Here is a 17,653-nt window from a genome sequence, read left to right on the forward strand (position 1 = left end):
TTCAGTGGGCTGGATAAAAACAAAATGGGGCTCATAAAAAGCCAAATCATCACTGGAAGAGAAGGGAAATAATCTCATTTATAAAGATGCTACAGAAAAAGGTAATGAAAGTCAGGCAGCAGCAGCACCTGCTCTGATCTCTGCAGCTGCTCTACAAGACCATCAGGTTTTTGCAGTCCTACTGGAAGACTAGAATGAAAAAGAAATACAGGTCAGCCTTCCTTCCCATGTACAATAATAGCTATGCTCCTGTCACAGACAGGGAGCCATCCAGGAGTCTTGCGGAGGCAGTGCTTTACCGTCCTCATTGCTCTAGATAAAGGATGAAGGGTCAAACTGATTAAACTGAGTGGATTCAGAATGATTAAATACTTTTTGTTGGGAAATGCCAATATCCAATTGTGTCACAAAAATGGAAGGTGGGAATTGTGGCAAAGAAGGAAGACAGTGAAAATTTGATGCGTGTCCCTTCAGATGCATACTCAGGATGCAGGAAATCTTGTTTCAGGGCACATTCTCTCAAATGCACAATAGAAATGTGAGCCTTATTCTATCACAGCTCTGACAAGTGCTCTCAACACCTGGGTATACAAAACTGACCTCTCTTGGTCTCTCTTTATCTGGTTTACTTTGTACAAATATTTTAAAAGCTATCAGAGAGTGAGATCACAACTTTTTAATTCAATGGCTCTTAAATTAACACGGGATGCTGCAGTAAATACATTACCCCATTCTGGAGTATCTCACTTTCACACATTTTTCACAGAAAACTCTGAAAGGTTATGAATCTAACCTGTTATAGAAAGGAACATGTTTTTAAATAATGAAAGTTGTCATGAAATGGGAGAAGTGTTTCCCACACACCTCATCAGAATTTTCTAATAACAGACTTTCTCTCTGAAGGGTTTTTGTTAACAAAAATTACTAAAATAACCAATTACACATAATAGTCAAGGATGTTTTCTTATGAGTAGAGAGCTGTCAACAAAAAGATACTCCCTCTGCTCCAGAATGCACACAACTGGGCACAAGGCCTCATGCAATATTCTCACAAAAGTAAAGCATCTGCACTCAAATTGTGAGTCATCTGATGAGAATATATTTTTTCTCCATTATAAAGCTACAGAAATTTTACTTATCTGAAAGTGAACTGGACTTCTAAAAGCCAAATTAGTGACCTAGCAACCCAATAGGCATGCAGGAAACAATGGCTTTAAAAATTGATTGAAAGAAACAAAAGTCTTGGTCACTTCCATTTCTGCAAGCCCAAGTTTAAAAAGTACGGAATCTGCTGCGCTCATCATGGCTCTGATGCCAGCTGTGGATTTCCCAAAGCAGCTGGCTCATTTTGAAAATCTGAATATTTATAAGATACTCCAGAGAAATATATGACCTGTATCATAACAGTGACATCTGCAACAGTGACTTGAATGAGAAGAGTGGATTACCATAACAAATACATTACTAAAACAGTGAACAGGCTGGACATCATGTATATTACAATATGCAATGACACTTTTAAAAGATGAACTTGACCACATATTTTGGCAAAAAACCAATATTCAACAGATTTTGACTAAAGACTCCAACTCTGATCGTTTAAGTCTTAAGCAAAATCAGGGAATAGAAGGTACTCAAAAGCAATTATCAGTATCTGTAATATGAGGTATTAAGATATCTATGAGCAGCCTAAATCGGGGTGGTGAACAACCAAGCTAGTATTTTGCAAGTCCTTATATGTTTAAAAACCGGCAGGACTCCAAGTGAACACTGATAATACAAGTGAACTTTACCTATCAAGTAAGGAATGGTTTAAGTGAAAGGTGTCCTGAAACGTTTAACTACCAGTTTAATGTTAAGAAGGCAACACTGTACTTGTAACATTTCTCATAATGGATGGTAAAGATATGAAGGAAGGTTAGAAAGCAGAGATACTGCCATACATATCCCGCTAACTGTAATGTAAACTGCAACACATGTAGTTCTGTAACCTAATTCTCAAAAGTTGCCACCCTTTCATGAGTGCCTTTGTTAACTGAAGAGTATGAAATTGTTTTGGGGTTACTTTGCCTCTATCAACAGTAAGAACATAACGTACAATAAATTCATCCTCGTGTGACAGAGAATCAAAGTTCAAGGACATATTCTAAGATGCAAATCTGGAATTCTATCACAACAAATCAAAGATAATTCCTTTTTTTTTAAATCACACATCCCTCTGAACAAAAATACTAGATATGTGATTATTCTATCACGTAGAGAACTCATAATTTCCTGATGGATGCTTCTTGTTTAACCCAATTATTGGATTTTTTTGGTGTGTTTTTTGTTTTTAAGCATGCGTAACAAACATAGGGTAGGGGCAAGAGCTTTTATTTTTAATGGGCAGTTCTTACCTGTTCCTGGAAGTGGACACTTCTCACAGTTTGGGCCCCAAGCTTTGCCAACACTGCAACAGCAAAGCTGCTTACTGAGCTGAACAGAAAGAGGATGCATGCACTGCTTTCCTGCACTAACAAACCGGTAGCAGGGTCCTTTCTCTTCAGCAATGATAGGATTATCAGCTGCAATGAAAGTGGAAGACAGAATGGTACTGCTTACATGAAAAGCAAAACAAAGAAACAACACAACACTTTCAACACCAAACTAAGTGAGAAATGTAGTTGTTTTCTATGCCTTTTTTTCTTCTTGAAAAGGTGGTTGATCTCAGACCAAGTGAAAGCTCATTAACAAACAAAAGTATTTGCATTCATGCTGTTCACAGCTTTTTCTCTCTCCTAATTCTTTCTTAATTTTTAATCCTTCTTAATCAGAAGGAAATTGTGCCAAAGATAATCCTGGGCTAAATGCTTAGTAATGGAAACCACTCAGGTCAAAGCGACAGAGGTGGAAGAGGGGAGAGCAGAATACAAAGATGATTTTGGCTGAGGAACTAGCAGAGAAGGTAAAAAAATTGTGGGGAGAACTCCAGGCTGTTGAGAAAGAGTGTATGAGAGGCTGGATGTGACCTTGAAAGTTTTGTGGCAAGAGAAACAGGAAAAGATGGCAAGGAACCTGGACAGCCACTGGTCGAGACCAAGGCTTCCAGGACAAGGAGACAGAAAAGAAGTACAAGCACTAAGACTGACTAAATAATGTAAATAAGCTGAGAAGAGGAGACAGGGACAGCAGAAAAGATAGGGACAGCTCAGAAGTGTTGGGGTCAGTCAAGTAAATCCTCATCTAAAGTGCAACTAAGTCTCCATTTTGGTACTTTGATTAGCACTACTACTTACCGACGCATCTTGAGAGGGTAGGATCTGGCACAAACCCCATTTTGCAGGTGCATCTGTAGCTGCCCATGGTATTCAAGCACTCACCATTTGGGCATACTCCCTGTAACTGACACTCATTGATATCTGAGGGAAAATTGAAAATAATCAGGCACTGAAATATGTATTAACATTCTTCTTTCTTCAGAAGTTATCTTACCTTTTTTTTTAAACATGTGCAAGAGAACTGTTACAAGTTAGCACTCAAATCAACACTTTTCCCCATACTAACAATATTCAATTTATAACTATTTTAACCACTGCTGAGAACATAACAGAAGAACCATTACATTTATGCACCATTCTCAAGTACGCTGAATTCAAAAACCAAATACATTCTGTCAGGCTTATCAACATATCTTTTCCTGACTAGATGATTGATTGTGCAGTCAAACACAACTCACAAGAACATTCACAGAAACAAGTTTTAAGCGATGTAGTATATTTTATACAGGATGGAACACTGCATGACACATCTTATATGGTTTTTATTAGTATTTCTATTCAATAGTGTCTGAAGGTTCAATGAGCTGGAAGAAGCACAACGCAAAAATACCATCTCTAGCCTAAACAGCTTACCATCTTAAAAGCAAGAACGTGCTTCGGGAAGCATGGAACAAGTGATGTGGGGCAAAAAGAATTGCCAGAACGTAACTTTCTAATGATGATGCAGGCTACCTGCATTGGTGTCAATTTCAGGATCTCACTGAATTAATCTACAATGCCCCAAGCATTTGGCCCCAGGTCTTTACCATATTTGGGGTTTTGCCTATAAGTTACTTACTCTTAGAGTAAGTAGGACCTGTCTGACAATCATCTGGATACCATCTGTAACTAAGTTAGCCAAACTGGGATTTTATTTCAGGAGACAGTAACAATATAACTTGCACTGATAATCAAAACCTTAAAATAATTTTTCAAAAACCACAAAAAAATCCCCTAGCTTATATTTTTCTGTCATAAATTGTCATGCCTCCTCTTTCAGAAAAACAGAAACAGTACATTTAAATAGATCTAACTTAAAATGTTTATGTGTATTATTTTTACATCAGACTTTCCCTCCTTATCCCTAAGCTAGGAAAAAAATCCCTACCTTGCTGGGTAAACAGGCTTCAAGTGGAAATCAGGTACTTGAGCTATTTCCTTGATAATTGTGTATTAGTGATCATTTTATCTAAAATAAATATTTGCTACCTTTCCACTTAGTTTTTAAAAAAGCTTCATCATTTTATTTGACCTGATTGTATGCTGCTGCTTGATTCAATACTGTCAACAAGGGTAAGAAGTTGAATCTGTAAAATACAACAGACGTGCTGGAGTTTGCTTTTGGAAACCTACAGAAAGAATCTTTCCTACCTTCTGCTTCATTTTTCTCCTCAAGTTTGGCTACCTGTCCCATTACACAGGAGTGCACAACTTAAGCGCACAGGACAGCAGATTCTAGCGGTTGTCATGTCTGCTGCAATTTCTTCCAACTATTCAGTGTTGAGCCTACCCCTCAGCTCTTCAAATGCTCTACCTAATCTAGTATCTTGACCCCATTTGGATGAACTTCACCACTATGCACGTAGCCACATGTGACAAAGAACGATAATTTATATCCTAGAATCTTGGATAAAACTTGACGGAAACCACATGAATTACAAAGGATCAGCTCTACCTGACAGGAATTTTCAAGTGAAATTCCCAGACTGCATGACTTTATGACCTCAAAGGGAGCAAACTATTTAAAAAGGAAAACGTAAGAAAAGAACACAAAAAACTACTGAAATATTCACCTACAGCAGTGGGAAGATGTTCCACATAAGCACAGGATTATCTTATTTAAGGACTGCACTAATGAAGAATTAGTAAGTTAGACTCATTCTGATGCAATCAAGGACAATTTTTTAGACAGTTGCTTCATTTGCGTTGCTTGACTAGGTTTTCTTTTGTCCTGAAATCTCAAAATATGATTGAAGGCATCTACAGAATGCCAACTGATCCCAAAAGAGTTGTTTCAATGCCATTATCATTTGTGACTGTTGTGAGGAATGAACTTAAATCTTAGCAGCTAACAAATTGAATACGTTATTGAAACAATCCTGATAGAAATATATTGATGCTTTGTAAAGTTGCCCGGAGAAAGGGACATGTTGCTAACCCTCCACTTTTAAACATCAGGCACGCCAAGGAACATAAGATTATGAAATGCCTAGAACCTGATACAAAGCAAATACTGGAATACTCAAGAACCCACTATTAAATTTTCTACCTGTTGGCAATTTGGGTTGTCAGAGAAGTCCTCAAATGCTAAACCATGGAACAATTTTACTTGCTTTGATGAAGCACTGACTCTGTCATGACAAACAAGTTAGAGTAAGAGACACTTCTATTTATGTTCATTTCAAAATTAAAATCCCCGACACAATTACACAGATACACAAATAACACCTACACACATGTGCGAAAAGATTTCGGAGGAAGAGGAAAAACACAGAAGTCAAGAGATGGAAGAAAGAGAATATAAAAAATTTAAAATTAAGATACATATTTTTAACAAGACTGTGCTCTTTTATTCTAACGTGACTTTTGCTTTTTATTGTTTAATATTAGAATTGACATTGGATCATACAGCAAAAATAATTGCTCGCTATCTACACTGTAACAGCCAGACATTTGAAAACTATTTTCTCCCCTTACAAATTCACAATATACAATTTTATTTTTAAGATAATTAACATATACTGCTGGGAAAATAATGGCAGATATCTCCCTGGGGACATACACTTTTGCTGGACTATATATCCATGTAGAATTAGCAGAAACACTTTGTCAAGTGAAGACAGAACTTACATTTTAAATTAGTGAAAAAGACAACTTCTTTTAAATAGTAGTAATTTGACTTTAATTTTATAGCCCTTATTTTCTAGGAAAGACAAAATCTCTTGTATGTTAAACATTAAAATACATTGCTATTTGCTTGTATGTCATCATTATGAAAATTTTGGCACTTTTCCTTCCTATCTATGGAAGGGTATTTAAAAAAGGTAAGTAATTATACAGCTTAACAGGACTTCCGATGTTTAAAATGATTAATGATGCATTTTTCATTTATTAGATGATGATTTTGTTTTTATTTTGTTTGTTTGTATCAAACTTCATTTTAAGGAATGTTAAAAATCTATATGTGGATAAGTTTTATTATTTGAAAACTGAAAGTATATCGACATGTAAAACCCAAACATTAAAATCCTGCAAAGACAAAGATAAGAAGAGAAAAAAAAATATAAAACCTGCTTTCTAACTTGAATTTGAATAATTTTATTCACAATACTATTACCTGTACTACTCAAATGAACCATACCTTTTAAGTTGGTAGAACTATATCTGTAGGTTGTAGAAGATAAAAATGGTGTCTGTTGTTATAATTCTCAAGCAGTTTTTCAACTTTGAATAACTCAGCTACTGAATTGAGATGCACATATATATAGTTATTTACCGTGAAATGAAAAAACATATGTTCTGCAGCAGGGGGTATAAAATCTGGCTTTGCACTTAAACAAATTCTTGTTACAGGTTACAGACTTCAACTAGCGAGTATCCTTCAATACCCAGTAACAAGCTGTGTTTGGATTTTATAATGAATTTTTTTTTTAACATGGCTTATATTTAAGTCTTTATACAGATAAACTGTAATCATGAATTTTAAAGGAAATGGAATTTAAATATTATCTAAGTAGAAATTATGCACATTTTTACAGATCTGAACTTACTTCATGTCATTACTGAGAAAAACTGGTATAGGAACGTTATTGGATGCATTTCACGATACTCAGAGAATCCCGTTTTAGAGTTTCAGCTACTAATAGTGAAGATTTCATGGCATTATTTACTAAAGTGGTTAACTTATAGGTAGATGGGATCTTCCCATTATTCATCAATACACAGTCATCTTTGCAAAGAATTCAACTATTCTGCAGGGAACATTCACAGATACTGTCATTACTGCCTCTGTATTAAATCTCCTCCCAGATGAACCATTCTTCTACATCTAGTATTTGAAAATATAACGCCTTGTTCACATGTACTGTTATTGCTACTTGATGTGGGCACTGCTACATTTAAGTACCGGCTTATATGTGTGTAAATGCCAATAAATGCTCCTTCTAGAGTTCCTGAAATGGATATTCCTTTTGCTAAATTTGTCCAGTTTTTTTAAGTTAACTTTATTGTTTATGTTCTGATGCCACAGCATAACTTAATTATGGTGTATTTTTTAATGCTTCTTTTCCAAGTCATGTCTTCTCAATAAGCTCACAGAATTACTGAGCTGATGCTCTATGCTGAATTACACAAGCCTTTCAAGAGATTCAACAGAAACAAGCTACAAATCGATAAAAAACCTTGACTTTTTTTTAAGAAAAAGCATACATATGTGTAAGAATAGTTATTTAACAACCTTGGTTAAAAAAATAATAATAATTAAAAAATCCTTTCCAGATTTACTATCTACTTCATTTTTTTTCAGACTGTGGTGAAAGGCCACCTACTCAAAATATTTCCTACCACCTGCCAGCTTGCCCAGCTGTGCAAATTGCACTGGAATCAACTCATTCAGGCAGCTGGAAAATAAATCTAATTCAAGATTAACAGATTTTTTCTTCTTTTTAGCCCTCTATTTCTTGTATATCAACATAAACAATATTTCAGTTTGAAATGAGCATAGCAATGAGAATTTATTTGCTTCATTGTAAAAACCAGAGAAAAAGTTACTTTAAAATTGTCTGAATAATCTTTTGTTGTGCAGAACTATGAACTGATAACATGCTTGTAGAATGATTTGATCAAACACCTTCATCTACACAGAGGAAATGTTTAACGGGTTATGTAGTAGTACTATAAAACTATACATATGTAAATAAACTTTTTAAAGATCAAATAAATACTATTTTTCAGTTTTCAAGATAAAAAGAGTAATGAAGTTCCATTGGTAAAAAGACTTTGTTAGTGATGCAGGAAAAAATGCTTAAGCAAGGACCTTTCCCAGACAGCACCCTGCATAGCTCCACCACAAACTCTCACAGGAGGTGCTGCTATTTATGATTTATAGAGAACTGGTAAATAAAGCATTGATTTGTAATAGTTAGTGCTTGATAATATGAATATACCCTTCTCAATGGTAATAAGCTGGTGTAACTCCACTGGCATGAAAGAAGCACTGTCATTCTGCCATTCAGAGGCTTTGCCATAACCAGGGTCTTGACAGTGGTCCTGCAGTATTGTACAGATGAGACTGCTATGTCTCAGCTCTATATCCTCTTATAAGCACACAGCTTGATATATGGTGAGGTGAGCCACCACACTCTCCTCCAGGGCTACCACAGTGCTTCCAGTTTCACACAACTGAGATGCTATAACCAAACCACTGGTAATCTATCCCACAATCCTTCCCACTAAGCAGAACTTAAAACAGCCTCTCCTAACAACAACAGCTAGTGTTTGATACTTTCCCATACATCTTTATTGGTCTAATGGGTGTCAGGTCAACTTGCTCTCAGAAAATGCCATGTGTTAATGACTCACTGCCACTGGATTTCCTGGGAAAATAAGACCAAGCTAAACTGTTTCCTAACTGAAGCTTGTCTGCTCACATGAACAGCGTGACTATGAATGAAGTAATCTTCATGAATTACAAAAACCCCAACAACCCCCCCAAAACAGAAGTGAAAGGGGAAGATGGGAACATAGGACAGTATTCACTTAAACAAGAAAGCACATGGAACTTGCTATAAACCATAATAATTACATATAGTTTTACTGAGTCCAAAACCAACTGCATCTTCAAAGAACTTTACATACATAAGATGGAAATCAATGGATAACTCAGATATCAAAATAAAATTTTACTTTACTCATGTTTTTTTCTGCGTGCTTTCTAAGAATGTTCATGAAGAAATTCTATTTAGATTTTTGTCCAGGGTAAGGCAATATTCAGGGTTTCATATGAGAAACACCCCAAAATAACTGTGTTCTGAAAGCATTTTAACAGAACCTTGTTCCACAAATAGTTAACAGAATCAGATGAAGAACCAATCTCAGTTTTTCCTCAGGAATGCACAGACACAAATTTGCAATTGCATGGGCTGAATATCACAATACAAAACCAAATTTCATTAAGTGCAAGTGGAGGGAATAGTTACTTCAACAACCTATTTTCTTCTACTAACTATGATTTAGGATAGGACTGAATAGTCCACGAGATATAAAAACCCCAGCAAACTTTTGAAAAACAATGTAACCCTTCTTTGTTACTTTTCTCTAAACAGTTCTTTCTCGCTTAAATATCCAAAACGCCAATAGCTTTTCAACAACTCAATCTGTACCATGAAGGTCGGGCTCTTGTACTCAAATAGTGATTTACTTATTCAGCTGTCTTACACGCATTGCACACTGGGAAATTGTGACAATTGAAAAAGAAATGCATGAATCAAAACTTTAAAGTGAGAAAAGTTAGATATGGGATCAAATTATCCTCTAACGTACTTAAATTTAAGCAACAAAGCATTTATAGACCTAATGGAAGGTTTCCCTCTGGCTAAGGTATAGGTATTTGTGTACAGAAGGGAATGATGTAGTAGAACCACTTTATTTTTCCACTGTATGATCACGCATGGAAGAACTCTGTGCTGGAGTGGAGGAAGGTGTTATCTTCCAGTGTTCTGCTAGAATTCTCCAGTTCTTCAACGGCTTTTGAAGTAGATTAAAACATTTTTGGGGGCTATATTAGCTGCTGTTCAACACTACTTCGGTTCTCTACTGGAAACCTACATGCAATACTCTCGTACCTTTCCTCGGGCAATAGCATGCCAAATTGAATCACATTCAGGAAGTGAATCATTTCAGGTTTATTCCAGGATTAATGAAACCATAATGTAGCCTGAGTATCCCTTCTCCAAGGATAACAAACCATGCCAAGTGTAAACATCCAATCCTAGGAAAAATTCCTGTGCCTACTTATAACAAGATCTGTACCTGTCACTTACTGCTGAAAGAACACGCTTTGCTTGGTTACTGTCAAACATACTGAATTATTTATAGGGAGCATTGTAAAGCTACTGTAATGTCCTTTAGCTTGTCCACTCAGTGAAATACTTTCCTAGATTCCTCAGCAAGCAAATATGAAAATGCTTCACAGCTACTGGTCTTTGACACATTAACAGATCAACACAACCTGAAGAGACTGATACCTGCTACAACCAAGCAAAGAAGTGCAGGACAGCTAGCTGATCAGTGGAGAGCTGTTCTGCTATAGACAAAAGTTGATGGTTGGAGTATCATCTCTGCAGTGTTTCCCTTTGGCAGCCTCCAGCTGGAAGAGTATTTAGGAGGAGAAGATCACTGTGTTTTGGCTGTGTTAACCATTATAACAGCTCTTCAGACCACCCAGGCCCAGCTGGCCTAATGCAGAATCACAGGAAACACTTAGGTGATGGAAAGCTGTCTTCTCTGCCTCCAGCCTTGTAGCTCATTTGGACACATGGAGCAAGCCCCCTCTCTACCCTTTTCAGATAGCGAGTGAGGCCCATATTTGGTCACAGACATACTGGAATTTGAAACATTCCTATAAAATGGAATTCATTCTTTCACCTCCATGATTAAAAGACTGAATTTATGCTCAACAAAATCATCACATTTTGGAGCATTTAACCACATTTAAACATTTAACTTGAAAACAAAACTCTAGAACTGAACGTACATGTTTATTAATGTGTTCTGCAGTCTTCTGACAGTATGTTATTTATATTTATCTATTCATTTAAAGAAGATACTCTTGCTCAAGAAAACAGTCTATGAGTTAAAAAAAGTCAGGGGTCACTACAAGAATTTTGAACAATGCAACTGTAAACAAAAGTAGTCTTTAATGTGTTTTTTGAAAGAAATCATTGTTATCTTTCATTTAAAGAATGCAGTGACATTTCTTTTCAGGAGCACTGGTTTTGAAATGATAGTGTCAACTATAAAAATTGGATCAGGGTTCATTTTTTACTATAGTATGCTGAACTAGCTAAAAGACACTTAAAATTTTGATAAACAAGGCTGAAGAACACTAAAAAGCAATTAGTAATAATTAAAAAAATAATCCCTCTCAAAACAACAGTTCTCATTTGTATATAATGCATTTTCTATTTTACACATTTGGTAGGTGGTTTTTGATAATGTAAATAAATCTGTCTCAACAGAAAACAAAAAATTTAGATTCTCAAAGTCACAGTATATGCATAAACAGAAGAAAACAATTTATAATTTTGGAATTTTTAAGACAACATATGACACAGATGACAAGGCATAAAAACTAAACACGCAACAGCTTCTAGCTAGGACAGTCATGCTATTAAGAAGGTCTTATGAAAATTGGACCAAGAAAGGGAACTCGAAGAAGAAAGCTGAATCAGAACATCACAGTCTTGGTAGCTGCACTGAGATATTCAGAATAAACCTGCGGCTAGAAAGTAACTGCAGTCCTTCTCATCCCCTCTGTCTTAAATGCCTGGTGCCAGACGATACAAGCAAGCCTAACACTGGCAGCCCACAGCTGACTCTATGCCTAAGCAGTATTGAAACATAAATTTCTGAAGCAGGACTTCTGCACTTAGCTCTGATATCAGATTTCTATGCTTTTCAAAAACTCACTGGCTTTGTTTAAGTGACTAAGTAATAAAACTGAACAGAATATTTTTATCCCCTTTTGAAACAAAGCAAGCAACTTGCCTTTCAATAAGAACCACACACACTTAAGACACTTTGCTGCATTTAAGCAAAGCAAGTCATCTAGATGAATTATGTACTAATTACAATTTGTCAAAGTGTTGGGTAATGTCTTAATTAGAAATGACCTAGTGGTCAGTCATCAAATGTTATTTAGTGTTATCTGCCTTTACAAATGTTTTCATGCATTTAAGTGCTGTAATAAGCACAATATCTCATGTTGCAAATTAAGACTGGAATATATAATTTATATCTTATTTGTGAAAATTCAAAACATTGTGGTAGGTATACACTAGGCTTCACTGGGAGTGCTGGCTGAATGATCTCCAAATTGCAGGCAACATCTTTTATTTTCTATGAAAATCAATTACAACTGTACCTACTAACACCACTGAAACTACTGTTCCAACAGTTTCTGCTATAGCTATATTGTTAAACACCATGAAGAGCCTCAGTTCTAAGAAATAAATAACATCTAGATTTTACTGCCACCATTATAGTTGATTAAATAATAATCTATTCAGTGAGAACAATAGGGGGTAAAAAATCCAAAACAACAATGTTTGGTTGCTAATGAATTGATTGCAACATATATTTTTAAAACTACATAAAAACCAGTTGCTTATTCTAAGAAATGTGCCACAGATTTCTTCTGAGCTAACAGAGCAGAAGAAATCAATCCAACTAATTTTGTGCTGCTGCATGGAATTTACTGAAATGCAAGTTTGCAGAGTCACACTTTTCAAACACACAAACAATGTCCAAACAGCAACCCAGCCCAGTTTCTGGAGATATATTTATCTTTCAGCATACTCATCATAAAATATCTTCTTTGAAAGAAGGTTAACTTAGTAGATGAGTAACACTGAATAACTTTTCTTATGAAGCAAATCTCTTTTATTGCTTAAAAGTAATAATATATATATACAGCATGCAGAGAAAACAAATTTATCACTGTATTTCAGGAACAAATGTAGAAGGGCAGACTATACCTTCAAAATTTATTTTAAATCATAATGAAGCCAAGGAAGAGAAGCTTGAAGTCCTGAGAGCACATGATTACGCAATGTGATCCATCAACATACAAGTACTAGTTTCTGCAAACTCATATACATTTAATGTTAAGCACATGGGGAATTTTCAAGAACTTCCATGCACAACTTTTTACTTCACTGAAAAACAAGTGTTCAGGTATTTTTCCAGTTCTTCAAGATAAGATTTTTAAAGTGCTCTATTGGCAATATGTTAGTTTCCTGAAAAAAGAATCCAAACATTTCACCAGCTGTTTTTTTCATTTTATTTCAGTTTTCCAAGAAAACCATTTGAAGAAGGAGGAAACGGTAAATATAATTCCAAACAGGGAACCAGAAATTAACATTGCATGTGGGTTCTGACAAAGAAGTTGCAACTTCTTTGTATTTTGGTTTTATTGACAGCCTTAGGGCACCCATGTGTGTACATGTAATAAATCATCCCATTGAAAAGATAATTACTGAGGGGGAAAAAAGCTTTCTTGATAGCAACCACACTAAACTGTTTGAATTAGCATACCCACAGATGGTTCTTTGCTGCCCTACACACACATTAGAGAATAATGTTTCATTACATTAGTTCACTAACTAGAAAGGAAAAAAACCAGGACCTGGTTATTAATCACACTAATACCATAAAGGCTTTGTAAACTAAAGGAGGCTTTTGACTGCAAAAACAATGTAGAACAAAAGGTTAATGATGCTTTTAGGCCTGAGTTTTCAAAGGCAGTGAAAGTTGGATGCTATCTAGGTGAAAACAACAATCTATTTAGCTGCAGGCAGGGATTGAGAAACAAATCCCCATTACTATTTGGTCTGGCAATGCTGGCCCTTTCTGAGTGTGGACACAGCATGCACGCCTGTTCAGCAAAGAATAATCTAATTAAAATGTATACTTGCGTGTGGACATGCTGTGCCACTCCTTTCCAATTAAATTTTAAGGATTATTAGAAGAACACAAATACTCCTGTGCCAGCAGCTTACACAGTTTGCTCTTCACAGCTATTGCGGTTGCTTTGTTCCAAGTCTGTGATACAGACAGTTGTTTCTTCATTAACCCCACCCTCTTCTCTTCTAGAAAAGCATGTCTGCTTCAGATAAACACTCTGAAAACACCCATAACTAACATCCAGAATGACACAATCTCTTTCAAAATGGTTGGTAATACCTTACTGAAATACACGTACCACCTACACTGAGGTGTGAAAAGGTGGCCCATCCATGCCTGCACTCACCCCCTTCACCTTTTCATTTTGTAGTCCTCATCACTAATTTGCCATCAACATCTCCCTTTCCCTTTTATTTCTTAAGAAATCTCTACGGTCTTTCACTGCATCTCATGAGAACAAGCTCTTGAGATGCAGTTCTCTTCCATTTAGCTTTTTACTGTTTTGATCCAACCCAATTTTCTCTCACAGTCCTCCAAACACCCCTACCCCGCAAGCTGATAAACCTCTAGGTAGAGAACTGAGCAGCACACAGACTCAACTGTATACATTGCCCTCAGCAGTGGAAGCAGCGTTAAATCTGTGTTTAGTGCTCTAGAATTTTTTTTTTGGTTGGTAAAATAATTTCTTTATGTAGCTGGCTGCTGTGCATTCCTTCATTGACATGCTAACTGCAAGCTTTCAGTTAAATAAAGTTAGCTTTATTTCCAAATATATATATATGTCTACATATATCCTTCAATGCCAATTACTCTTTCATTTTCTTCTCTCCAATGCCACTATTATTTGTTGGGACCTCTTTGACACTCGCAATGTCAACAATGACTAACAAGAACCTGAACACAGATCAGTGCCATCCTTACTGGAACTCATTCTTCCCTTCCTTCCTTCCCAGATCTCTCTCTAGAACACCGCTGCAGTATTCCTCACTTCTTCTCAGAGGTCTTTTCTCTTGTTTATTTGAGCTGTGCCAAAGAAGTTGGACAAGCAAACTCAGAGCAAACTAAAAAACATCCTATGGCATCTCCAATATTTGGAAAGTGTTAAAAGTAGCCTCAGCACCTTTGCCCAAATATATATCAATGGACTGGATCAATTCATCTAAGTTGTAAATATCAAAGAACCTGTCACAGAAATGTGGTACTCAAAATAAACACAATCAATTGTGGGTGCTATTGTACCTTGACAAAATGTAGCATTGATCCTCTTGTAGCCTTGTGGGCATTCCATCATAGGACTATATCCATGGTAAGCTGAAGAAAAAAACAGGATTTCGTGTAAGTACTGCTGAATTATATGCTTCATTGAGAGCCCGACAGCCAAATTATTATGTATCTATAAGAAAAATGATTATAAGTTTTTATGACACATAGTTAAGCATAAAAGGTCAAGAAAGTAAAATTAAAGGTTGCACAGGTAACCTTAATTCCATTTCTTTCTCTATGTACACCACCTAAGTCTTCAGTTATCCAGTTAAACTTACATTTTTTTCCAAGAAAATAAATCTTTGAAATCAGGACAGTATCTTTCATTCTAGTTATTCTCAAATATTCAAATAGTTTCTCAAACCAGCTATAAATATCATGTGGGGAAAATAAAGTTGAAGATTCATGATGGAAACTCAGTGGTTATAAAACTGAAAGCAGCATCAGAAAGCAGAATTATCTTCAGTGTTAGGCATAATTGTGGGGTACCATTTTTACAGCCGCAATGAATTAAATAAAAATATTTGAAATGCCTGGAATATACAAGTAAAGTAAACTTTTAAAACAAGAAAAAAAAGGTCATGTTTCTGATTTACCTAACAAAGTTGCGGAATTTTAGAAGACTGTGTGGCTTATTGGTTCATCAGTGTAAACTGTCAAGGCCCTAACAACACAACAAAACACAGCCTGAATTCAGTTTTGGCAAAACAGAAAGTGTTCACTTAACTAGATTAAGGTTGCCTTTGAGACTGAAGAAAACTGTTTACCGATTCTTAAATTTTTATAACAGCACAAAGGAGAGCAGTAACTTCTTTGTTATGCACTAAAGGCTAACCTCTTGGCAAAGCCCAGTATTCTATTAAACGTATAGGACTAAAATCTTGGCACTGTGATCACCTAAGTGCCTTTAATACGGGTCAAGAGAGTTTTTCATAATTTGAATGCTACAACAGAGATACCTTGCATTTGGTCAGATCTTTTGTTCTTCTTTAGAAGTGCTCTAAATGTTCACAGGCAAAAAAACCCCAAACACATTACTCCCCAACTTTACTGCACATAAACTGTCAAATAAGGCAGAACAACTGAGTGAGATAATGTTTTCAAATTGGCTTCATTCCACATATAATGCCTGAATTGCACATTTATCCCTGCAGCTTATTTTAAAACTGGTAACTGGTTGACTATAAAGGCGGGGGGGGGGGGCGGGGGGGGGGTGGAAAAAAGACTAATTTTCATCAGTTCTAAATCTTGTCCTATTTATTGCAAAAATTTAACTGATGATCTTGAGTACCAGCTTGTGGAGTGAGACAGTTTTATATTAAACTGCTGTGAACTTAAATTTTATTTAAAATAATTGCTTAATTAAAACATTAAGAATCGCCTTAGAGATTGCTTAAAGTGATAAAATGGTTGAACATATAAATAGCACGAGTTTTGAACACATACTTTTCATCTTCACAGTGACTACAACCATTTTAACACAAAATCAAATTTCAAAATTTCATCTCTCAACAAAAAGTGGCAGCTACACATTTATTTTCAAGGCAGCTCCAATCTCTTCACAATGTCAATACTAAAACCAGTTGAAACACAAGGTGAGATTTTCAAAGCACAATGCATTAGACCATTTCTGGTCCCCCAAAAGGTCAGTGAAGCTACTAATGATCGTGTTGGCAGGTTCAGATTCATAATTGCACTGACTACGTCCTAACTTATACATTTCCTGTTACGCTTGATCCAATTCACACTAAACCCAGCAGAATCTTTCTAACTTTTTGTGGCCAAGAATGGTACCCTGCAGTACAGCCTGGCAGAGGAAAACAGAAGAAGAGCAGAGTTGTAAATGGAGACCAGCCTACAAGCTATTCCAGGCCTTCTCCAATGCTGCAATACGTTTTCCCTTCCAGGGTGACTCAGCTGCTCTAGAAAGTGCAATGGTGGAGTGAGGTCAGAAATTTTAACCTTTCCCTCCCTCCTCATCCTCCTACTCCCACACTAAACAGGAAACAGTGGCTTACTAGCAGCTGTTTTCTTCCTTCTACAAACAGCAGCAACGTAAGCAGGTTGTAGTAGAGTAAGGAGGTTACTCAGTGATGGCTAGTGATCCATGCAGGAGCTGGATTAAGTCCTACATTACTTACCCTTTACTCACTTTGACAACCTGTTTGTAATTATTAGCTGTTAGCAAAATGCCTGAACAATCATAACACTTCCCATGCAACACAGAAATGCACTTTGTCATAAATGTCGTCTTCTCTAGAAGCTCTCAAAAATGGAGATCTGTTCCAAAATTTTTTCTTTTATTTTTTCAGTGGTACTGAATAACCCATAAACTCATAGACATGGTAGCTGTCTTAGGCCAAGGCAATCGACTTTGCAACAAGACAGAGGCCCTAACTGAGCAGTGGCTG

At 36.1% G+C, this 17,653-nt stretch overlaps 1 protein-coding gene across 6 annotated transcripts in view; it reads right to left on the reverse strand.

Annotated features, from left to right (window-relative positions):
• The window catches only part of LTBP1 (latent transforming growth factor beta binding protein 1), a 196,196-nt gene that overhangs the window by 67,828 nt on the left and 110,715 nt on the right, over positions 1-17,653 (reverse strand). For all 6 annotated transcript variants that reach the window (XM_069852452.1, XM_069852451.1, XM_069852454.1 and 3 more), the window contains 3 exons: positions 15,219-15,290; positions 3,276-3,398; positions 2,397-2,564 (listed from right to left, as the gene is read on the reverse strand). In XM_069852452.1, coding sequence (XP_069708553.1) covers positions 2,397-2,564; positions 3,276-3,398; positions 15,219-15,290 — 363 coding nt within the window. The remainder of the gene's footprint in view (positions 1-2,396; positions 2,565-3,275; positions 3,399-15,218; positions 15,291-17,653) is intronic.

Source organism: Phaenicophaeus curvirostris, chromosome 2, assembly GCF_032191515.1.
Source record: "Phaenicophaeus curvirostris isolate KB17595 chromosome 2, BPBGC_Pcur_1.0, whole genome shotgun sequence".
In the NCBI taxonomy this organism is placed as follows: Eukaryota; Metazoa; Chordata; class Aves; order Cuculiformes; family Cuculidae; genus Phaenicophaeus; species Phaenicophaeus curvirostris.